This window comes from Cydia strobilella, chromosome 13, assembly GCF_947568885.1.
Source record: "Cydia strobilella chromosome 13, ilCydStro3.1, whole genome shotgun sequence".
NCBI classification, from domain to species: Eukaryota; Metazoa; Arthropoda; class Insecta; order Lepidoptera; family Tortricidae; genus Cydia; species Cydia strobilella.
Window position 1 is genome coordinate 5,640,602 of NC_086053.1, and position 25,314 is coordinate 5,665,915.

At 39.2% G+C, this 25,314-nt stretch overlaps 1 protein-coding gene across 2 annotated transcripts; it reads right to left on the minus strand.

The window, feature by feature from the left end:
• Positions 1 to 881: 881 nt before the first annotated feature.
• On the minus strand, positions 882 to 25,281 carry LOC134746558 (probable ATP-dependent RNA helicase DDX46). 2 transcript variants are annotated; one of them, XM_063680971.1, is made up of 19 exons: positions 25,161 to 25,281; positions 24,896 to 25,087; positions 24,381 to 24,525; positions 24,008 to 24,212; positions 22,668 to 22,768; positions 22,088 to 22,211; positions 21,443 to 21,612; positions 19,753 to 19,967; positions 19,013 to 19,247; positions 12,203 to 12,364; positions 11,264 to 11,383; positions 10,064 to 10,271; positions 8,334 to 8,496; positions 6,055 to 6,235; positions 5,815 to 5,845; positions 5,374 to 5,537; positions 4,366 to 4,575; positions 3,454 to 3,621; positions 882 to 1,146 (listed from the first exon to the last, which is right to left on the minus strand). In XM_063680971.1, exons 1-19 carry the CDS (start codon positions 25,172 to 25,174, stop codon positions 904 to 906), a joined length of 3,051 nt encoding a protein of 1,016 aa, XP_063537041.1. In that variant the 5' UTR covers positions 25,175 to 25,281; the 3' UTR covers positions 882 to 903. The 2 variants fall into 2 exon arrangements, with proteins under 2 accessions (XP_063537041.1, XP_063537040.1); XM_063680970.1 differs by lacking the exon at positions 5,815 to 5,845 and having other exon boundaries at positions 6,024 to 6,235.
• Positions 25,282 to 25,314: the final 33 nt, after the last annotated feature.

Sequence of the window (25,314 nt, forward strand, 5' to 3'; positions counted from 1 at the left end):
TACAAACATGAAGTTGTCTAAAGCCTGACCAGTAATATATGATCACGCGCCATGTTGCGGAATTTCACTGGAATTTTTTCATACTAAACTGAACTGAGCCTATACATGAGAATAACAGCGCCCTCTTGACAATGATCATATACCTATATTACTGATCAGGCTTAGATTGCTATTTAAATAGCAATTTTTTGACAGGTCCAACTTAAGTAATTTAACTCCGATACGATTATAATCTAAATATAGACCTTATTTATACGCGATAAGGGCTACATAACATAAAGGTATAGGTATACTTTTGTATGTAGGTACTTACTATTAGGTAACTACAGAGATGAGACATGTAAAATAGTAGTTTATAGCTTTATAAAGTGGGCCCCATACTAGGCTCTGGGTACAGGGGGATTTCAAATAAAACACCAATTACAACCAATCATGTATTCCCCTACAAAACCTTCTATCTAGCCTTATTGATCATGTGATGCGCCGACGACTGCAACTTGAGCAGTTCTTCCTTGATCAGGCGAGTGAGCTCCGACTTTGCTTTGGCGACCGCGAGCTCTTGCGAGCTCTCTATGGCGAGTTCACATTACTTGTGAAAAAATGTGATATTTTAAAGTAAAGGTTTTAATTTTTATTGACCTCTAAGGCCACTGCACCATTCACTAACCCGGGTTTAACCGGTTAAGCCTAGAGTTACCATGGTTATCAGTACAATTTGACACTGGATTAACGGTTTAACCGGTTAACCCCGGGTTAGTGGGATGGTGCAAGTAGCGCTAAGTGGTAGAGTCAGATCTTATTTTTTATTTTTACATCTGTCCTGTCAATTTGTAGTAAAAAAAATCTCCCCCGTTACAGCTGGGTATGAAATAAAACACCAATTACAACCAATCATGTATTCCTTTACAAAACTTTATATCTAGCCTTATTGACCATGTGATGCGCAGAGGTCTGCAGCTTGAGCAGTTCTTCCTTGATCAGGCGAGTGATCTCCGACTTGGCTTTGGCGACCGCGAGCTCTTGCGAGCTCTCGATGGCGAGATACAGCTTGCGCTCGCCTTCGGGCGGGTTCTTGCCGGTTGGGACGTAGGTGCCGCGGACTGTGATGCCGGCTTCGGAGTACTCACTGATGAGGGCCAGGGCTTCCTGTTGGTAAAAAGAGGATGATTAGTTATTCACAGGTAACTTCAGATCTAGCCTAAAGTGGTGCTCAATCAATATAGTACCAATTTATACAGGGTTCGAGTTAGTTGGCTAACCCTGGATTGCGCAAGTGGCCCTTAGCGGGTGGAATTAGAAAAAGTAGTATTATTTGGCGGCGTTGTGAAAAGCCAGCGGTCAGTAATTAATATATCCCTTTATATTTAAGCGTAACCTACAACTACGCGTTCTTTCCTAAATCTAGGTAACTACAAATTTTATAAAAATCAAACCCACCGATATAACATTCAAACTGGGAAGTCAAGATTGCAAGTGGTAATTTTGTATTTTTCTTTTCAAAGTACCAGTTGTTCAAATCACTAAAGTCGTCGCCAACAGAACTTGCACATAATGTAAACAAATATGACAGATTTTGTTAGCGTTTGACACATAACCTAACATTTTTACGAAGGTTATTTTCCCTGAAATATTAACAAATAACATTTAATTTAACTAAAAATTCATATAAATAAAATATTTAAGTATATAGACTGTTGATAAGGTCATGGTTGTCCTTTTAAAGAGCGAGATTACGAAGTAATGAAGGTAAAATGGTTTCTTTACATTATTTGCAAGTTCTATTGACGACGACTTTACCCACTAGGCAAGACCGGTCGTTAGAGTAACTTCAGAGAACTAACCTTTAATGACATTTAGAAACACAACAATGATTCCGGTTGCCCTTCAGTAATTTAATACAGAAGAACACCAGAGCACCGATGAGAGCCAGTTTCAACAACATCTTGGACGATGAATCAGTACGAACTGAGAATTGTACCGATGGAAGGGGCGTATAAATACTAGGGCTTTAGGTTATCTAAGAGCAGACTTGATGTAAACACGTCTAGAAGTCGAACTATTGCTGTAGGTCATTTACCGGTGTTTTAATCAGAACAAGCGTAGGGTCAAGGAGGGAACAGTGACTCGGAAAAAAATAGCCGGGTACACTGGCTCGCTCCACCTAATTCCAACATGAGAGAGGCTACCCTACTGCCTACTGCTGTACTGAATTTGCTTCCCTGCTGATACAACAGAAACATTTGGTTATTCTAACACGTAAGGGTTCTACAGTGTATGTATAGCGATATTTGGGCGACTGAGCCACTGTTCCCGCCTTGACCCTATGTTAATACGAAAAAGGCATCTTATAAACCTTTGTTGAATAGCTTAGAACGTATTAAAAACACACACACACACACACACACACATTAAGGACCTTGTTATCAGAGCAACAAAGATGAAATTGCTGTATATATATATGCTGATTCTGATTCAAGTTAGGGTTTCCAATCTAGGTACACGGCCCATATATTTTATCCTAGCCAATTTGAGTGTCCCACTGCAGGGTAACAACCTCTCCCTGGTTCTCCATAACTCCCGATTTTGTGCTTTATCCGACCAGTTGTGAAGGAAGGTGTCAGTCGTTTCGCCCTCTCCTGGGCCTACCCCGCCCACGCTTCTCTACCGGCATCCACTTGGTGGCTGGGCGTTTTCTAAAATAAATATTAAAAACCTGATTCTTTCAAATCTGGACATTCTTGGGCTCATTCTACTCAGAATCGACAACATTCTCCATCCCACCATTTAAAAAAGGTGTTTCAAAATGTCCATTCCATTACATCACTTTTTAGAGCTGTTTCCCACTGACGTCCAGTTTTTTGCGGGCACGGTTTTCTGCAGGATCCAGTTTTCTGTAGTATGACTGCAGTATCCCGCAAACAGAATGCTCGTGTGAACGTTACTATATTAGCACGTATACTACTAAAACGGGATCCTGCAGAAAACCGTATCCCGCAAAATACTGGACGTCAGTGAAAAATGTGTAACTTGTATGTGCGAGATGTAGTGGAATATATAATTATCATACAAATTTTTGGGATTTTTTTTTTATCATCAGGATTGAATATGCTAGTGATTCTGAGTTGAAAGAACCCAAAAACACCAGGATCTGTGAGAATTAGGTTTTCAATTTTAGAAAACACCCGGCTACGTTAGACCAAGTATCCGGATGCATGCGATAGACGTGGCCGGCCCAGTCCCATTAGAGCCTGGCTGTTTTTTGCCAACGTCAGCAATGCGGGTTTTGGAGCGCAGCGTAGTTCCGGACGCAGTCGATCCTTTTAACACCTAAAATGCTCACTCCATAGCGCGTTGGCAGACCTTTAGTTTGGACTTCTGATTCTCTGTAAGTGACCAAGTTTGAGCACCGCCAAACATTCATATATTAAAAACAACAAATAAACAGTGTCTGACCTTGCTAGTGACCCGCCAGCGCGCCTGTTGCGGGAAATCATTGATCTCCAACTCAGTTTCATATTTCCGGAACACCTCCTCAGCCGGTTCGTTGTTGCTCTCATCACGAGGCTGGTAGTTCAATCGGGTGTTCAGTTTGGCCGCTAACTGTTCCGCAACTGTCTTAGCCTGGAAGTAGAATAGAACGAATAATAGAAACATTGTCAATGTTATTAAGAACGATACGCAATATTGGCGGCGAGTCGGCATGGCTTAATTGTACTTTGAATAAAATATATGTATTCAAAATACAAGCGCCGATATCGGATATTTAATTGTTTACAATTAAGTGCATGCACTTATTTGCCGATCAACTTGGGAGTAAACAAGGTATTGCATTTTGTGATATAAGTTTTCCAAGAAGAATGTGCTTATTAATTGATAAGTTCACATACACTTATTTCAAGTATCTTTCCTTGTAATTAATGAGTCATAAGTACAAAGTCTGTCTTTCCAGGACATCCCAAACAGTGGGACGCTGCCCTTAAAGGGTTCGGCAAGATGGAAATGGGAGTGCCGAACGAATTTTTTTGGTTTTTTGCTACCACAAAATTTAAAGAGCTCCGAAAACAAGTTCTATCACTAAACTACCCGTTCCTTGTATTTCTTAGGCCCACTTGCACGGTGCAACCCGGTTAAACCGTTAACTCAGTGTCAAATTGTACTGGTAACCATGGTAACTCCAGGTATAACCGGTTAACCCCGGGTTAGTGGAATAGTGCAAGTGGGCCTCACTGACCACTGTACACGCCCATACCACGCCACGTCCATACTAATTTACAGAACTTTGTATGCAGGTATGGGGGTGCCTTTTCTCTGCAGCTGTACAAAAGGGATAGCATCTTGCCGCCTAGCGACTGTCGAAATCCGTACCGTAATAAGCGTGTGCGCAGAGGGCGCGCCCTTGAGGATGGCCTCGGCGGCCTGCTGCGTGGCGCCCTTGTGCTCGGCGCCGAGCCCCTTGGCCAGGTTGATGCGCGACGCCAGCCTGCGCGCCAGCTCCAGCTTGCCGTCCGCGCCCCCCGCCGGCGCCGCGCCCCCCGCGCCCGCCCCGCCCGGCACGCCGGGGGCCGCTACGCCCGGCTGGGAACAAACGGAACATCAAATAGAAATAATAACCGGACAAGTGCGAGTCGGACTCACCCACCGAGGGTTCCGTACTTTTTAGTATCTGTGAAAATTTCAACTCTCTAGCTATGACGGTTCCTGAGATACAGCCTGGTGACAGACAGATGGACAGACAGACGGACAGAGAAGTCTTAGTAATAGGGTCCTGTTTTTACCCTTTGGGTACGAAACCATAAAAATGTAGAAATTCATAAAAAAAATCTAATATATTTATAAATTTTCGAATAGCTTCCATAGCCAACTGGTATTTTTATTTCATGAAAATAAAATCGCTATATGCAAAGAAATGGTGGGCGGGGTTTTTGGTCACGTGACAAACAGATAATAAAACTGCAATTTTAATTTTTAAATTAAAAATAAATCTTATGCTTTTATAACAAAATAGTATTTATTAAACTCGTCTTTCTTATAGTAAAAACTATATAAGATAACATTTTGGCCGGCGTCAAGAAAGTGCAAAAGACCATACAAACTGGTCCGAGAAAATGAAGCAGGAATGCCGAATGGCGGTACAATTTAAATTATTCAAAATTAATTATTGCTCCTTACAGGCAATTTTAAAGCGTAAACTTTCGGCCCGCTGCGCTAAACGAAGTTACCGCTTTCCGGCTCCGTCGAACAGAAAAATAGTATACACACTTCGGCAAGTAAATAAGAAACCTCAGATCACATTTTTGTTGACCTCGGCAGCTATTATTTATTACCAAACATTATACAGAGCTTTACATAGACTGTATCCATTTTAATTCCTACCTTGATCTCCTTGACAATCTTCTTAGCAGCCAGCATGGTCTCGATCTGCTGGTCGAGGTCTCCCTCCACGTCCTCGTCATCAGAGTCCTGTAGCCCGAGCGCTGCTTTCTGGTACTTCTTCTTTTCACTCGCTGCCATTGCTTCCGATTCGTCAAATTTGAAACCTGAACAACAATAATAAAATAATGTGTTAAAACTTGCAACAAGTTTTTGGCAAAATATTTTTTATAGAATTTTTAGAAGTCGCTAATTGATTATAAGACAGTCACCCACGTACTAATCGTTAAGACAATTCTAATGAGCCCAAAACTCGAACAGTTCGCGTTGCTTAATTAAAGAGACTTCGGTCTTCATCATCAGAGTATCTCGATATTACCTACAATAACATAATTTTCCCTGTATGCATGAGCATGTGAAACATTTAATAGAATTATCGCCCACCTTTCCCGCTGAATCCTCCTCCAGTATGAACCTTCTTGCCAGCCTTTTCCTGCGCTTCCTTGTACCAAAGATAGATATAACTCCGTTACTCTATGCTTGTACGTTTCCCACAGCTACCTTAGCGCAGGGGTACAGGCGGCCCGCTAAGTTCCAACGCTCGGAGCACAATCTACCCTGTTCTAGGATAAATTTATAGAATTATCACTCACCTTTCCCACTGAATCCCCCTCCAGTATGCACCTTCTTGCCATCCTTTTCCTGCGCTTCTTTGTACGTCTCCCACAGCTGCCTGAGAGCCGGCGGTACGGGCGCCCCGCTACCTTCTACCGCTCGTAATATGTCGCCCGCGTATCTTCCTTGCTCTGGCGTGAGGAATGTCCAGGCGTAACCTTTGTTGCCTGCGCGGCCGGTGCGACCACATCTGTACATTACATTTATTATGAAAGCAATAGTACATTATTGTCGAGGCTCGGAAGTAGCTACTTGCTGGCTGAGGATTCGTTTTAAACGGACGACCTTGGGAGTCCGTTTAATTGAATCCGAAGCCAGCAAGTAGCCTTCCAGCCGAGTCAAATATAGTGCTTTTCTCAAAAATGGCGCAATAAATACAAATATTATAGAAATATTTTACAAAAGCAACGTTCTTATGTATATATTTTCACAAAAAAAAGTAATAAGATTTGTTTTACCGCCGTTTTATTTTTTTTATTTAAATTAGAAGTGTATTTTTCTGCTGAAAATACGCCAACCTATTTGAGACAGCTAAATAGTCGCAGTACCAACATTATAATAATAAGTACTGATCATCTGTTTGGCTGTTTAATGGACCTATGCCTTCATTTGATATGGCCACTTCAACTTTTAAAAAGTTTGGAACTCGACAAATAATGGAATTTGTATGCAACATTCATAGACCTAGCATTACATAGACCAGCTATACGCGTGCGCCCGTAAGGGATAGACATAGATGACGTCATAAACGTGGGGATACCATATTGGTAAAAATTACCCCAATATTTGATATCACGTTGGGGCGATTACCCTGGAGGCAAAGTTAGCTTGTTTGACGGTATTAAAAAATTGTTAAATAAAATGTCAATGGGCCGTTCTTTTAAGGCGTATAAACAATGAAATACCTCCTATAATTCGCGCAGGTGGTACAAAACTAAACATGTTTAGTAAATAAAACGTAAAATAAAATGTATTATGGGTTTTAATTTAAAGAAATCACAAATCGCAATCACACCAATTAATGTACACCACATTTAATCTTCACAACATTTGTTTATTTATTTTTTGGAATTAGAAGTACGAAAAAACTTCGAGGTCAAAATTACCCATAAAATTATGATATTTTCATCTGGTATCCCTAACATGATTGTTATGCAGCTAAATTAAGAAAAAGTTTAAAAATGGCTGACCTCAGACTCCTACCTACCTACGTAATTTGGGCGGATAATTTTACAAATAATGTTTTGTTAATTTGCGTAAATAATTGTGATATTTTTATTGAAATCGTTTGATTCTACATTGCTTTAAGTGTAACGTAATTTTACGATGTTATTCTCACATATTGCGATAAGAGGAAGGTGTAAAATACCGTACTTACGTGTGAAAGGTTATGATCTCATATTTTTGCTCAGAGCGGCTATTACAGCCGATTACAGAACAATTCACCAGTATTTTATCTAAGTTCAAGCATTCAAAACGCTAACCATCACTATATTTCATAAGAGAAAGCACAATTTCATACAAAACAACGATAATCAAAGAAGCAACGAACAAACATGACATGTCACGTACTTATTTGTTTGCCACAACCTCGGTTGTGGCAGCGGTGAAAAAGTGAAACTATGACAAGGACAAACAATAACAGCGCTTTCTCTGCTACTCCTACTGAAAGATACATAAGACTATCCCGTTCGGTCATTTTCCCCCACCCCTCATGACCGATCCAGTTATACTAGATTCATGGCAACATTGCAGTCCCGAAATCGAGACTGCAATGTTTTTAACTTTTTAATTTTTTTACTGACCATAAACTACGCACTTCGCGACCTACTTTTTAACCGGCAACGTCGACTTTGCCGTCCATTTTTGAGAAAAAGTATTTGTTGGTTCGTTCATTCGGTTCTACAGGTCATGTTGATTTAGTTCTATAGTAGGTCCAGCAAATCTTTTCAGTAGAAAAAGGCGGCAAATTGAAAAAATGTAGGCGCAAAGGGTTACCGTCCCATAGAAAATTTTTATTTGGCGCTTTAATAATCTAAATTAATTTAAATAATTATGAGACGCAAAGCTGCACAAAATAAAAAGATGGCGCATAAAACTTTCGACATAGAAACCTTCCATCAAATCAAATACTCCATCTCCACACAGTTTGTTAGACTTTATGTTACTTAAGTTTCAACTATCGACGTCTGACTTGCTTGGTTTTTTGGGATGCTCCAATAGTAAAGTGTATTCAGTGTGAGTATGGCTAAACATTGAAAAAGCCGCCTATAGTATCCAATGTATACCTGTGCACGTAGTCTTCATAATGGTTAGGACAGTCGTAGTTGACCACCAGCACCAGTTGTTTGACATCCAGCCCTCGCGCGGCGACACTGGTTGCCACAAGTAGCTTCACCTTCCCGTTCTTGAAGTCCACGATGGTGGAGTCCCTGTCGAATTGATCAATCCCTGTAACAGGCACGCGTTAATATATTCCATAGTCAATACAGCAGTTGGGTAGAAAGATACCCTCACAATCATTGAGAAAGTATTTTTCTACAGATGAATAAGTATGATAAAGAGAAGAAAATTGTGTCGTTGCATGTCAAATTGTATCAAGCCCACGCAAAGTAGTAAAGGAATTGCGCAGTTTCATAGAAAGAAAATCGTCCACGGATTGTTCGCACTATCAACTTTTTGAACGAAATCTTTAAAGCCATAAAATGTTCGGATTTCTGTTACTTAGTCAGACTCAATAACAGTTATCGATTATAAAAACTAGTGGAAGACTATATTCATAATTGTTATATTATGAAATCAGCACCAACTTTTGACTTTTGGAGATTAAATATTTTTTTGCCCTTGTAAGTTAAGTTAAAACAAGGTAAAGTAAAAGTCGAAGTCGCACAGCAACCTGTAAAAAAATATTGAAACCTGTAGTCTGTTCTGTGGTAAACTTAAAAATAATCTCTACAACCTTATTAATTAGTGGTATTATGGTAAAATGTAATATTTAGTCATACATATTATTTGTGTTCGTACCAAAAAGCCATATATTCAATTTAACATTTATAAAAGGTTTTATATTATTCTTTTCGTTTGAATTTTTGTTCTCCCTAGTTCAATTCTAATAATCATTTCATTACATTTTGCAAGTCAATGTCTAACTCATTTATCATTAATAAAATAAAATAAATATTTCTACCATATACACATACTGAAATACAAATCATTCTTTGTTATACTATTGATTTATGTGCCAAAAACTAACCAAGCAATAGATTCAAATTACATGTCAAACTAGCATTGAGTCATATTGAAAACTATGATTGTCTCTGAAGGTTATTTTAGATGCTGATTCAGTAATCCTCCGGCATTTCAATTGCGTATGTTATTCCACTGACAATGCAACACCAAAAACTCACTTAAAATCTCAACAGAAGCTTATATATGTTTCATTTTAAGTTTGATAAAAACCCAAGTCATGGCCCAGAGAATATTTATTCTTCCCATTATCATCATCTTCGCGTTACTTTACGTTACTAAACCGGCATTGGCATAGACGCCAGCTTTTGCGAAAGCGGCTGCCATTTGACCTTCCAACCCAGAGGGGAAATAGGCCTTGTTGGGATTAGTCCGGTTTCCTCACGATGTTTTTCCTTCACCGAAAAGCGACTGGTAAATATCAAATGATATTTCGTACATAAGTTGTGAAAAACTCATTGTTACGAGCCGGGGTTTGAACCCGCGACCACCGGATTGAAAGTCGCACGCTCTTACGGCCAGGCCACCCATAAATCAAAATAAAATATAAAACGTTAAGCAAATACCCAGGTTGAAATCCATATTCGGCTACAGGTGATTTTTCTTCCTTCTTTATCCCTGAATCGAATTAATATAATACATACATACTTCTTTATTTTGAAGACGATTATTTTTTTGCTCTATAGGGCACAGTCGAGGCACAAACATTTATTTTGCAAGAAGGTTAAATACATAAAGTTAATCACAATACATTTTTTATTCATCAACATACCTCCATGTAAACTCATGCAGGAGTATGACGCCTTCATCAGATCTTTGAGCAGACTGTCAGCATTTTCCTGTTTGTCAACGAAAACGATGATGCTGCCCATCTGGCTGTACAACCCGAGCAGTTCGAGCAGTTTGAAGAACTTGGCGTCGTCTTCTAGAACGGCTACGTGCTGTTCGACCTCTTTGCAGACTACGCTGCGGCCGCCGACCTGACAGGAAAGATGACGGTTTAGTATTTTCGAAGATAGATATAACTCCGTAATAGATGGATACAGTCTAAGGAAAAAACGTGCCTCGAAAATCAAGAAAATTTGTCTCTCGATCAGAGGGCGCTACTAGCTTTGGCCTACTGTCGTATAGATGGCGTTGACGGTTTCGTTTGTTATTTAACAATTTTTACGCATATCAGTGAAAGAACATGGGTCAAAATCATAAAAATAATTAATGCAAATAAAAAAAATCATTTATCCATATTTAAATACATTTTATCGTATTTTTATAAATCTTCATTTTTAGTTTTAAAGTGTGTCGATAGATGGCAGTGAATTTACTGTGGTTACAAAATTTACTATGACAGTACCACTCTAATATAAGTTACTTTATGGTATTTTTCATTTCTCATGCTCTGAAAGAGGGTCATTGTTGTTCTAAAAGGTTTGCAAAACATGATACGTTTCTGCACTAGAGCATTTTACGTTCCAAGTACGATTTGTTTAATTTTTTTACGATAAGCAATTGAAAAATGGGTTTAAATGGATTTGTTATACAATTTCCATTCTGATATTCAACTCCCCATTTCATAAATAAAGATACTTTTGCCTAAATTGTTAATTGAAGTAATACTATAAAAATTTATACTTAGTCATGTTATTACGTGTCTATCTATAAAATGAAAACAGTTCTAAAAAACCGGCCAAGTGCGAGTCGGACTCGCGCAAGAAGGGTTCCGTACCATTACGCAAAAAACGGCAAAAAAATCACGTTTGTTGTATGGGAGCCCCACTTAAATATTTAATACGGAGAGACAGACAGACATACAGACAGACGGAGCGGAGTCTTAGTAAGAGGGTCCCGTTTTTACCCTTTGGGTACGGAACCCTAAAAATGGTCAACATCCCTATTACACGCTATGAATGAATTTTACACTTACAGGGGTACAGCATGGAAATTTCCATACAATTTATGTTTTAATTTCCCTTACCTGAATTTCAATAGGTTTCTGCAGAATGCGCCTGGCGAGCGCCTCCATCTGGCGCGGGAACGTGGCGCTGAACATCACCGTCTGCCGGTCCGGCCGGATGTTGTCTATGATCTTCATCACCTAAACAATTCAAGAGTTTATTAATAAGCAGTAAGTTTGCGAGTTGCGCCGTCTAGTATGGTAATCAATGTAAATTAATGTTGTTGTTTTTGTTGTTGTTGTTTTGTTGTTGTTTGTGTTTTTTTTTCGGGTCGTCGCGCCACAGCAGTAAGCAAGTAAGTAAAGTAATTTTGTATTATGTAGAAACCACTTCCACCACAACGCTTAGCAATTACAAATAAACCTGTGCTTTTATCTCTAAAATGGGGCTCCTGGTGTATAATTTTACAAGTCAACCATTGTGGTGACCTCACGCTATTCGTCAACGCTTCATGTTGCGGTATCTGAGTAATCTGTGGTTAGAGGCCAATACTAATTTTGGCTTGTCACGACCCAGTTTTATACGAAAAGGCCATAATCGGGTTTATATTCGAAACATTTTTTCTTTTTACACATATTATGTAGGTGCAAAAGTGCATAGGTTTACTTTATGAGAGCGTTTCTTTTTTTGTAATTTTTATATGTGACATTTTTAGCCACTTTTGTGTTATTTCTAGTCAGGATCGCAAGCTCCTTTCATCCTTTTAGGAGAAAAAGTGACCCAAAATTTCCATACATTTTGTTACCACCATACAAAGTATATGGGGAAACGGTAACACAATAGGAAAAAAACCATGAAACATTTTTTTATCCCATTAGAATCGAAAGAGCTCGTGATTCTGAGTAGAAATAACACAATTTAAAAAAAATATACAAAATTAATGAAAGTGGCATTTTTTCCTAAGAAACGGTTATGAATGACAGGACCGTGCATGCACTTTTGCAGCTTGCTGTACATACCTGCGGCTCGAAGCCCATGTCAAACATGCGGTCAGCTTCGTCCAGCACGATGTAGGAAACTCGTCGTAAATTGGTGACGCGACCAGAGTTGGCCGCTAACATGTCTATCATTCGGCCGGGAGTGCATACAATGATCTCTGCGCCGCGCTTTAATTCCGCGATCTGGAAACAAAAAAAAATTACGTCCAATACATATGTGCTTGTTTTATTCATTACTCTGTTAGTGCAAGTTAAATAACTAATCTGTGCACACACTTTTATTTCGTGCATTTTATTTCTAATTATACTTCGCGCCTCGTCCTCGAGATTAGTAACTGAAGATATATATACACTTGTAGTTACGCCGGTAGGTGTCACCACTCTGCACTTAGTTTGGAGTTATTTTTAAATTTTTATTTTTTAACTAGTGGGTATGCCTAGATTCCACCTCCCGGCCGCCATCGCTCTGTCCGTTCATACGCTTTCTAGTGCTCGACCACTCAAGTCACTTCTTATAAATTTAACTAAGTTTCTTGTTCGTGGAGTCTCGCATAATGCCGAAACGTAAACGTGTTAAGAAATACGAAGATGACATTAATCATCTACTGCATAAAGTTCGAAAATTAAAACGTAAAATACGGAATAGTGAAAGTGCTTCGTCACACAGTGGTTCCGATGAGGAATTTTTACCACAAGAAACAGGTAAGTCTTTTTAATTTTCGCTTGTGCAAATTTTAAGTTGGCCAAGGTTATTATACCTAGGTATACGTGCATTCAGATTTAGCCATTGGGGATAAATCAAAGCATAAATTGTATCGGTTGGCGTTCAGTTCATTGGGAACTGATACCTAACTAAATGATACGTATCTATTGACTGTATAGAACCACAGTACGAGTTCATACTTGTACATACATCAATGCACTCCGATTAGCCGTTGGGGCTAAGTCGACGCATAGTATGACGGTTGGCGTACAATTCATTGGGAATTGTAACCTAACTTTAAGATGGGATAACATGCGTTATCTGGTTCAGTTCAGATGATTAGAATATTACTATTCACTATTCAGTAATAATATATTTGAGTTTATGAGTAAAAAATAGTAATTTATTTAAAGTTAATATATCAGTACGTTTACCTTAAATATAGTCGTGATGATTTTCTTATTTAATTCATTTTGCTTTTTAAATAAAGGAGTAAGTATATAAATATAAAAGTAAACTAAGTATTGCTTTTTGTTCTTAGCATCACCGGTTTTACGACCAGACGATTGGTTTCCGGAATACCCGGATTATGAACTGAACTACGATCCATACAGTCAAAATGACCAATATAATGGCGCTGAGTATCTGGAAGACCCTATTGAGGCCGATAATTGTCCTATCGAGGAACCTCAGAATTCTGTTGAAAATGTGATAAAGCCTACTGAGGCTCAGCAAAGCGCTACACAGACTAACACACAGGCCGTGACAGATACAAGCGGCAATGCCGTACCCGACACGAGCTCCAACGCCATAGCCGGCACCAGCTCCAGCGCCATGCCCGGCGCAAGCGCCACTGCCATACCAGGCACAAGCACGTCCACTGTTGAGCATGCTGACGATAATAAAGTCGCTGACACAATCGATTTGGACGATGATGTATTGCAAATTCTGGGAGATGACCCCTCGTCGGCCACAATATATGGCAAAGAGGTACGTGCAGAAATAGCTACCCGTTTTACACATGTAGCCATAGAGGGTATAACTAAAGAAATCCGTAAAGACCTCCTTAGTAAATATCTAATCCCTGTTAATTGAGTGAAAATAGGCGCGCCAAAGTTAAACCCTGAGATCAAAGCTGCCATTTCAGAAAATTTTGCTAAACGAGACAAGGGCATCGAGTCCAAGCAAAAGGAAATGGCTTGCGCGATATCATGTCTTAGCGAAATAATTACATCGCAATTAAATTCGAAAGAGAAAAATAACGACCTGTTACAAAAACTTATAGACCTCGGTCGTATTCTGTGCGACTTACAATACGCAGACAGCGTGACCAGACGCAATTTTATACTTTTCTCATTGAAAAAAGATCTCAAAGACCATCTGGCGAATACCAAGATAGACACTTTCCTATTTGGCGAAAACTTGACGGAAACGCTTAAATCAGCGAAAGCCATGATTAATTCCGGCGGAGAGCTAAAAGCTCCTGTTCCTAAGCAGCCCGTAGCGCAATACAGGCGGATGAAATTCAATGTATCGCGGCCTTTAAACCGCCGAGGCCCAGCGCCGCGCAGGCCGCCGCCGGGCCCGCCACCGCCGGCTCCGACTCCGAGGGGTCGCGCGCCTGCTCCCCGCGCGCCGCCTCCCCCGGCGCCGCCCGCGCGCTACTACAGACCGTCGTACACGCACCAGCCCCCGCCGCCGCCGCGCCACTACGGCCACTACTACTAGACACAGTTAAGTATGCCGGCCGTTTATCACTATTTCATAAACAGTGGGCACTCATTACTAGTGACCGCACCATACTTTCATGGATAGCTGGCTATAAAATCAAATTCTCTAGCCCTGTTGTCCAACATTCTTTGCCCTCAGCGCCAGAATATTCTGATGTAGAGAGGTCACATTTTGTAGATGCCATTAACAACCTTTTGCAAGTAGGTCCGATCCGAGTGTAATCCTTGTGAAGGACAATTTGTGTCCGGTATTTTTCTTGTGCCGAAGCCGAACGGAAAAATGCGTTTTATACTCAATCTAAAACAGTTAAATAAATTTATAAAAACTGTTCATTTCAAGCTCGAGGATTTGCGAACAGCCGTTAAGCTTTTATCTCCGGATTGCTTTATGGCTACGCTTGATTTGAAAGATGCGTAATTTTTAATAAAAATTCACGAAAAGCCTATTGTAAAACTACTACCTCCTCTCTACCTGTATCTCGATTGGTTACTTTTCGGTCAAAGGTACGAACAATGTCTAGAAAACGTAAAATTAACAACACAATTATTAATTTCGTTAGGCTTTATTATCAATCAAGAGAAAAGTATACTTACACCTATGACGTCGTGCAAATTCCTAGGAATGATTATCGATTCACGTCGTTTTCGACTTAGTTTACCTTCTGAAAAACGAGTGCGCATAAAATCTGAGTTAGAACTGTTTTTAAAAATTAAGCAATGCAAAATTAGACAGCTAGCAAAACTAACCGGCCTACTAGTCTCAGCGTGCCCGGCTATCGAGTACGGATGGCTCTATACGAAGGAACTGAAACGGTGCAAGTTCCTCAACCTACAAGGCCACGATAATTATAATCGTGCAATGAGTATACCCGAGTCCATCCTACCTGACATACATTGGTGGTTAATGAATATCGATAATTCCCATAGTCGCATTCGCACAGATAATTACCCAATTCAGATATTTTCTGACGCCTCAACTACGGGGTGGGGGGCAGCCTGTGGGGGTGATACGGCAAGCGGCCAATGGTCTAGTACTGAACGAGAAAATCATATAAACTATTTAGAGCTGCTTGCCGAATTTATTGCTTTAAAAATTTACGCATGTAATTTGTACAATTGCCAGATACTCCTACGACTAGATAATACTACCGCGATAGCGTACATTAACAGAATGGGTGGTATACAATACCCTCATCTTACCCAGGTTACGAGAGAGTTCTGGCAATGGTGCGAACAAAGAAAGTTGTTTGTGTTTGCATCTTATATAAGATCCCGCGATAATGTTATGCCTGATTACGAATCAAGGAGATCACATCCGGATATAGAATGGGAATTGGCTGATTGGGCGTTTAATGAGATAGTGTACAAATTTGATTTACCGTTAATTGATTTATTCGCAAGTCGTATAAATAAGAAATGTGCAAAATACATTTCCTGGCACAAAGACCCTGATGCCTATGCGGTAGACTCGTTTACTGTAGCCTGGACAGGCATGTTCTTTTACGCTTTCCCACCTTTTTCGGTTGTGCTGAAAGCTCTTCGAAAGATTATTTCAGATAAAGCTACGGGTATCATGGTCGTACCTTTGTGGCCAACACAACCATGGTACCCTGTCTTTTGAAGTCTCCTTGTTAGCGAAGTCATAACTTTTCAGCCATGCAGCAATGCTTTAATTTCTCATTCCAGTTCCCAATGAATACACAACTCGATTATGGATGGATATGGATATTAACTGGATATTGTGCGGGTCGCGCTATCGAGAAGAAGCCTACCACCATCCTCAATGGACATAATGTTAGCATCTTTATCACCAAACACGATAAAACAATATGATGTTTGCCTTAAAAAGTGGTGGCACTTTTGTAAAAATAATTCAGTCGACGTATATGACGCGTCTATTCCGACAGTTGTCTATTTCTGGACCAATTTGTTTAATGAAGGTAGTCAATATGGTACATTAAACGCCTGTAGATCGGCCTTATCTTTAGTCTTAGGTCCAACTATATCACATGATGACAGGCTTCAGAGATTCTTCAAAGGCGTTTTTCGTCTACGACCTCCGACGCCTAAGTACAATGCAACTTGGGAGACCAATCTTGTATTAAATCATTTGAGCGATTGGTTTCCTAACGATACATTAAACCTCGATAGGCTTTCAAACAAAACGGTTACATTGCTGGCTCTCACTACGGCTCACAGAGTCCAAACTATATCAAAAATTAATATAAAAAACATTGAAATCACTTCCGAATGTATATCTATTAAAATTCCAGATATTTTAAAAACATCGAGACTTGGCTGTAAACAACCTATTATATATCTACCCTTTTTCCGCGAAAACCCTTCCATATGTCCAGCGGAAGCGCTTTCTTGCTACTTGAATAAAACAAAGCCCTTAAGAATATCTGACAGCCTAATAAACCAGTAGGCTCGCAGACGCTCAGCCGATGGATCAAGCGCACACTGAGCGAGTGCGGGGTCGACACGGCGGCGTTCAGCGGGCACAGCACGCGGCACGCCGCCGTGTCGCACGCGCACGCGAGAGGCGTCAGCGTCGACGCCATTCGCAACACCGCAGGGTGGAGCGGACAGTCCAATACTTTTGAAAAGTTTTACTAAAGGCCAATTTTAAGCAACGAAGACTGTCTGTCTCTGGCGCTATCTGTTGTAAATAAATAAATAATGAATAAGATATCAAACTCATCCCGTATCGGTTGATCTGCTAAGCTTTTGAGAATATGATTAATAAATAAGAATCATATTTAAAGATCATTCATCACAGATCTTATTAATTACCAAAAAATTGTAGTAGGTACCTACCTAATTAGAGGATGATAAATTTGTTTAATTTAAGAAACAAATTTTTACATAGTCCTTGATGTTGTAAGAAAATTGTACCAATTAGTATAATGACTTATTGCGACTTCAGTTTTTACTTATGTAATTTATTTCTATTTCATGCAATAAATTATTGTAATATAATGGTATTTAAGGTGTTTAAGATTGACATCCTGCCATTCCTACCTATAGTGCCCGATCCTAGCTGATAGTAACATATCTACATATCAGTAGATTTTTTGAGTATCATATGTATAAATAAAATTATATTTTATCACGGCCGATTAATATAGTATAAACTGTCTAATAATATATAAGAATATCGTCATTGATTGATGATCCTTCAGAAAATATTACTCTCAAAGTCTACAAGTGTATATATATCTTCAGTTACTAATCTCGAGGACGAGGCGCGAAGTATAATTAATGATTAAACGAACTTACCTGAAGTGAAGTTCTATCATAATTATACGAAGCGCCTCGTTCGAAGAGATTAGTAACATAGCTCCCTCCCACCCATCGCTTCGCTCATCCCCTTACAATGTTATACAAAATACATCAATCAATGTACTACCATCTTCTTCTTTTCCTGTTACCCCCTGCTGGGGTGTAGGGCCCGAATCTTGTCTTTCCATTGACTACGGTCTTGGGCAGCTTGGGTAACCTCCTCCCACCCCATCCCCATTACACCCAGTTCTTGCTCCACAGAACGACGCCAAGTGGATTTAGGGCGACCATGTTTCAATGTACTACCATAGTATATGTAAAATATTTCTCTCAACTTAATGAACGGACAGAGCGATGGCGGCCGGGAGGTGGAATCTAGGCATACCCACTAGTTAAAAAATAAAAATTTAAAAATAACTCCAAACTAAGTGCAGAGTGGTGACACCTACCGGCGTAACTACAAGTGTATATATATCTTCAGTTACTAATCTCTTCGAACGAGGCGCTTCGTATAATTATGATAGAACTTCACTTCAGGTAAGTTCGTTTAATCATTAATCGGTTTCGTGTTATAAAATTTCTAATATTGCTTTTATCAAACATATTTTTTTCAGGCAGACCGAAGAGGAGATGGCGGGACGACTTGGACGCATTCTACCCCAAATGGTGGGAAAATGCCGATGACAGGGTCGAGTGGAGAAGACGAGGGGAGGCCTTTGCCCAGCAGTGGGACACCAAAGTAGGCTAATAAAAAACAAAAAATACCTGACCTGACTCGAATTGCTATTTTCGTTGAAAACGAAATTGCAAAATATGTGACGTAACCCCAGGAGGGAGGGGATTGCCAGGCAAATGTTTGACAAGCTAGGTCAAGCCAGGTTTTGTCAATTCAAACAAGAAGGGGTCAATAAATAAAGAAATTCGTATGACGTGATTTATGGATGACCCCTTCTCTGCATGCCCCATTGTTTAATATCCTTATGCCATTTTTAATCGTGAAGACATCTAAGCTCGGAAGAATGGTGCTTACAAGCGTATGATTTTATAAAAAAAATTGCAGCAATCTCCAAAAACATATGAATCCTAAAAGATTAGTTTGGACACAAAACTAACCTGCTCAGATATCCCAGTGCCTCCATAAACACACACGACCGTCAGACCCAGCGATTTAGCGAACTTCCTTATATCCTTTCCGATCTGCATACATAACTCCCTAGTGGGGGTCATGATGAGGGATATGGGTCCGTCGGTGTCTTCTAAGGGCGGCTGGTCTAGTACGTGGCGGAACATGGGTAGAATGAAGGCGAGGGTCTTGCCGGAACCGGTCTTGGCTATGCCTATTAGGTCCCTGGAAGAGGAATATTTATTAGTGATAAATTTAAATACATTTTGGCTAATTTTAATTAAGACTTCAGAAAACGATGATAGTCTATTTTAAATATTAACACTATCAGTGCCAAGCGTCCCATTTCCGGTTATCCGATACAAAATGAACCAGACTGACCATAGACCAGATTAACCATCAAAGTACATACTGTATTGATATGATTACAAGAATAATCAATAAAGATTAAAAATAGCTTATTTCCTGAGCAAATGTAAACTTTACATAAAAAAGTTGGGTAAAATTTGACTATTATTATTTCTCTAAACTATTTATATGTAAAACCATACTTGTTAATATATCGTTTTACTATAAGAAAAGCATTGTGTTATATACTGATAAATATAAAATGGTTTCTGAATAACAACTGGTCATCAAAATCCTACCAGAAATTGCCTGGCATTTTACACATTTTAATCTCAGATATTTTGATGGCATGCTGAAGATTATGTGGGTTATTTAAACTCACCTTCCCGACATGATAGCCGGAATAGCCTGTGCCTGAATAGGGGTAGGTTTCTCAAAGTTGAGCTTCTTCAGTATGTCCATCTCTTTCTTGCTCACGCCGCAGTGCGCCCATGTTCTGATGGGTTTTGGGCAACCTTTGCCCTTCACTCGGATGCCTTCTAGTTCTGTGCGGTACGCTTCCACTTCTTCAGGCGTCATCCGGGCTAACTCGCTAACCTGGTGGTTAACAGAGATATTTAACAAATAAATAATTCCATCAAAAACATAAATGTTAAAATGGGAGCCGAATTACTAGAATATGCATCAATGTCGACTTAAATGGGTGCCCAGTCCTGTAAATAATTTACATGGCAGTTTTAAGAAATACAATTTCTTGTATTTTTATTTATGGTTAGCTAAACCAACATTTGCTATTAAACTTTTTGAAACTTTTGAACACACTTAAGATAAATTCAAGCTTAACTTCCGCTTTCACCTCAACTTGAATGATGCATTGATTTATAAAATTTGGTAAACAAATAGTAACTGGAATACCATTTATCCTGGAATTCATACTCTTAAAATATAAACTTTAAAACATAGTATGGGAGTACTAAGGAAGGAATTACGGTTCGCTTTAAAAATTCCCACGCGAAGTCACGGGTAGAGTATAAATTGTATTACCTCTGTATAGAAGGCCTTCCTAAACGGCATGTAGTCCAGCGTGGCATGGTCCACTTTAGCCAACTCCTTCCTTAGCTTGGACGCGAGGTTTGCCGCCGTATCTTTGATGTCCTCGTTTTTCTCTTATTCTTATATTAAATCAGTAGTTGTAACCAGAGATGGGCAAAATGTAATCGACTAACGATTAAGATTACAAGAATTAATTGCGACTGACGATTGAAAACGACGATTGATCAATCTTAGTTGTATAGAGTGCAACTAATTTAGTTGCAACTAAATTAGTTGCCGATTGATTTCGGACAACTAAATTTTGTAATCGACTAATTAGTTAGACTATTTTCTCGCGACTAATGTTTGAAGCAAATTAAATAGAATACCTCGGTATGGCTATGTTGACAGACTGATTAGGACATCTTAACGGATGTTTAAAAATAAAATAGTCATGTATTACTTACGATATTTTGACCGTTTCTAAGGAGTGAGATCTGTTCTCACTATTATTTTGCTACTAAAGTAGTGCATCTCTCTGAAATTGGATTAAATTTCTCTTATCTAAGGGTAAATAAGAACTGGGGAATCCAAACTAACATAGTTACAACATACGAGTACCTCCGTATGTTACATACATACGTACTTGTAGTTACATATTGCAAGATAAAAAATGCAAAAACGGGCGACTACGTAGTTTTAATATAGATTTAATCGTGAAATTTAGTCGATTGAAACTAAAACTAATTTAGTTGTTAGTCGAACATTCTCACAACTAATTTAATCGCAACTAAATTAATCGCGATTAAAAAATGACGATTGATATTTTAATCGATTGATTAGTTAACTAAAAGATTAATCGATTAATGCCCATCTCTGGTTGTAACACAACTATTATAACCTTCCCAAACGGCATATAATCCAACGCAGCATGGTCCACCTTACCCAACTCTTTCCTCTGCTTGGACGCGAGGTTCGCCGGCGTGTCCTTGATGTCCCCTTGTATATTAAACCAGTATGCTTTAATAAGCCTGTATTACCTCAGTATAGAAGGCCTTCCTAAACGGCATGTATTGCAGCGCGGTATGGTCCACTTTAGCCAATTCCTTTCTTTGCTTGGACGCGAGGTTCGCCGCCGTGTCCTTAATGTCCTCGTTTTCCTCTTCAGATGAATATTCTAGGCCGTCCTGGTTCTGCTCTATTAGTTCACCTGCCAATTTAAAACATTTATAAGACCTGGTGACGACTGAGTCAGTCAATAAATTAAGGCTGCCTAAGAGCTCGTGCCCACTGACGTCCAGTTTTTTGCGGGATACGGTTTTCTGCAGGATTCCGTTTTAGTAGTATACGTGCTAATATAGTAACGTTCACACGAGCATTCTGTTTGCGGGATACTGCACGCATACTACAGAAAACTGGATCCTGCAGAAAACATCAGTGGGAAAGCAGCCTAAGTTAGCAATCTCTGACTATACATATATTATGTCACACATACAACCATGAGCATGACAGTTTGATTGCCCCAACTTGTCCAACCAATCTGGATAGTAAATGAGCAATTGGCAGTTTCCGTTTAGCCATGGACTAAAAATCGGATTCATACCATTCTCAAATCTTCAAGTTTCTAAGCAATTTTATTTTTTCATGTCAAAGGTTGATACATCAAAAGAAAACTTTAAAATTACCTTTATTCTTTTGTTCTGTGACCTTTTTCTTGGCCGTGCCCGTCAGAATGACCACGCCCGTGCCTCCGTTAGCTGGCACAGTCATTCCCCTCTGCTGGTCCATTTGGTTCACTTTGCGCACCTCCTAAAACACATATGTGTAGTGTGTAGGCACCGGAAACTGTATTCATTTATTTGAGATAGCACTGTTTGACTAAAAGACACACCACTAGAACACACGTGAAAGCCATGGAGTTTATACAAAAAAAAAACCTTGGTGTTTTTATAAGCCATGTGCCACAGCGTCGTATATTTAATAGTGTTCGTCTGCCCGAAGTTTAGGTTTCGGTTTAGGCAGGTATCGACATAAAAATCATGTTTCGGCCGAAGGTTCGGCTTCGGCCAAAACACTGCTGAACCTTTCGGTAACGCCGAAACTGTATCTTCAGTAGTGTCTAAACGAAGTTTTGGTTTCGGTTTCGGCATAAAAATCATGTTTCCGCCGAAGGATAGTTTTCGGCCGAAACAAGAGCAAAACCGACACTAATAATTAAAGCTTAACATGTAAATAACGTAATGTAATAGTATTTTAATGGTTTACCTGTTGAACCTCTTGCATGTAAGCATCCAGGGAATCAATCTCATCCTCTACCTCCATTTTGTCTTCTGCTGAGGCTTTTTCTTTGCTCTCTGCATCCTCAGCTAAGGCAAAATAAAACTTGTGTATACCTAACTATGTGAGCTGTAGACCTCGCGAGCACAACTTAAAACGGAATAAATGCATAGCTCCCCCATAAATGAATCAACATAAAAAATCTATTTAATCCAGGGGTCGGAAACCGGTATTTGCTCCATACAAAAATACCGGTATTATTACGTTCTTTTTCGTTCTTTTGTTTATAATTTCATTTTTAATGGGACGTTTTAATAATGCAAAATTGTTTCCTAAATACATGATTCAGTCCTACGTAATGAGCATAAAAAAATTCAAAATATTGGGCTATTTTGGGGTTTTTAAAAAATACCGGTTTCGAGCCCTGATTTAATCATTGAATCTGCTCACAAAATTTCACGTGAATCGGTTGAGAATTGCAACCTGCAGAGGAGAACATGCGGCCATACAAAAGCATTATGGTCAATTATAATTGAATAAAATAAAATTAGTTTTGCTTAGTTTAGGGCTTGGTCGATCTGTGTAAAAAGTCCCCAAAATATTTATTTGTTTATTTATTTGCGTCTGCAGAAATGTAAAGAAGAAATAAAATGTTAGTATGACAAATTGTACAAATTAGGCATCACTAGAAACAACACAGCATGTAAGAAACTGTCTATCTAAAAAGATCAAAATAAATTGGCCAGTAAAACCAATACATAAACCAAAATATCAGTATTAAAAAACTTTAGACTAAGGTAGCTGTCCAAACAGTGGTGATAACTAGAGACGAGAGTAGCAAATAACTATTTTCTCACAAAAGAAATGTATGGTATAAAGTCGTTGTCAATAGAATTTGCAAATAATGTAAACAAATATGACAGATTTTGTTAGCGTTTGACAGATAACCTAACATTTTGACAAAGGTTATTTTTCCTGAAATAATAATAATTAACATTTAATTTAACTAAAAATATATATAAATAAAATATTTAAGTATATAGACTGTTGATAAGGTCATGGTTGTCCTTATAAAAAGCGAGATTACGAAGTAATGAAGGTAAAATGGTATGTTTACATTATTGGCAAGTTCTATTGATGACGACTTTAACCTGTGTAAATAAAACAGATGCACATATTTTTCGCTGCTAGCTGGCTGTTTACATTCCGAGCATGTTAATTTTCTAAGAGAAAAGTATACACTCATCAACAAAAAAAACCTCACTTTATGATCGCCACTGGTCAGGCCGCTTCCTTTAAGAAAAATAAATAAAAATTGTTGTAAATACCATTGCGAGCAATTTCACCTTCATCTCCAGAGTCATCCTCCAGAGACCACTTCTTGGCAGGTATCTGAATGTTGCTGATTAGGCTGCCCTTCTGGACCTCCTTCTTGGCAGACTCCAGCTCTTTTCGCTTTCGTTCCGCTCTCCAGCGCTCGATGCGCTCGCGGCGCTTTTGCATTTCCGCCTCTAAGCGCACTTGTTCCTCTTCCTATTGCACAAAAGGAAACATTCATAAACAAAAATGTGACAATCTAATTCAAAAGTGTATTGGTATTGAATCAAACTTGGATCCCAAGTCTATGTTATATAACCTATAGATTTATAATGCTTGTATCCCATAAGGGCTCTTTTCTTCAAAACTTTGAACTTGACATACCTTGTCCACAGAGCCAGGGTCATATTCCGTGGACTCTTGTTTAATAGATTTCTCTTTGGATTTTGATCGATCTCTATCCTTTTCAGGTGACTTTTTCCTTGATGACTTACTGCTTGCACCATTGCGTTTGTCATCCCTCTTATCACTGAAAAGTAATGGAATAGAGTAGGTAAATTGGAAGTTGCTAAGCAGTTTTGCACCTTGACATATGTAACCAGCCATTTTAAAGATCACTGCAATAAAGTACCAAAGTTTAGTGACTAGATAGGGCATGTTTTGGTACTGGTTTTCTATATAAGACAGTCTTAGAATTCCCAGTTCTTGCCATACAAATTTCACAAATTAAAGAAACTTAATTTCGGATATTGTTGTGTAATAAAATAACTTGTATACAAACAAAACAATGAACATTAGGTTTAAGCAATTTCAATTCAATTTGTGGAGCAGAGCCATAATTAGACAAGGTGTTGTGTTTAGATATATAAGTAAACAAGTGTTATTATTCGGGCCCTTACCTTTTCCTGTCCCTATCTCTATCCCTGCTGCGATCTCGTTTAGATTCCCTTTCCCTGCTACGGCTACGCTTCCTTTTCGAAGATTTCGAAGCTCGGTCCCTGCTCCTGGACCTGGAGCGCCGCCTTTTGCGGTCGGGCGAAGCTGACCGACTGTGGGAGCGACGACGTTCACGATCGCGTTCTCGATCACGCCTGGAAACAACCATATTTTAACAGGACTCTGTGACCTTCTTTAAAAAAAACTTAATAACTTGCTGACACTAACCCGCTTCTAACCATGTTGATTTAGTATAGTTTAATCGCTGTCTTATCGCATATTCAAGCAATTCTTATAAAACAATGCAATGAATGATAATGATGCACGCACGCAATCAATCATAAATTTTTGACACTTCTTAGTAACAGATAAAGCAATGCTC

Excerpts from the sequence above, each read along its gene's own strand:
- LOC134746558 (XM_063680971.1), bottom strand. Across the intron at positions 3,622-4,365 it reads CTGCGCACACGCTTATTACG|GCTAAGACAGTTGCGGAACA; the intron begins GTACGGATTTCG and ends TTCTACTTCCAG. Across the intron at positions 1,147-3,453 it reads GCTGGCGGGTCACTAGCAAG|GAAGCCCTGGCCCTCATCAG; the intron begins GTCAGACACTGT and ends TTTTACCAACAG.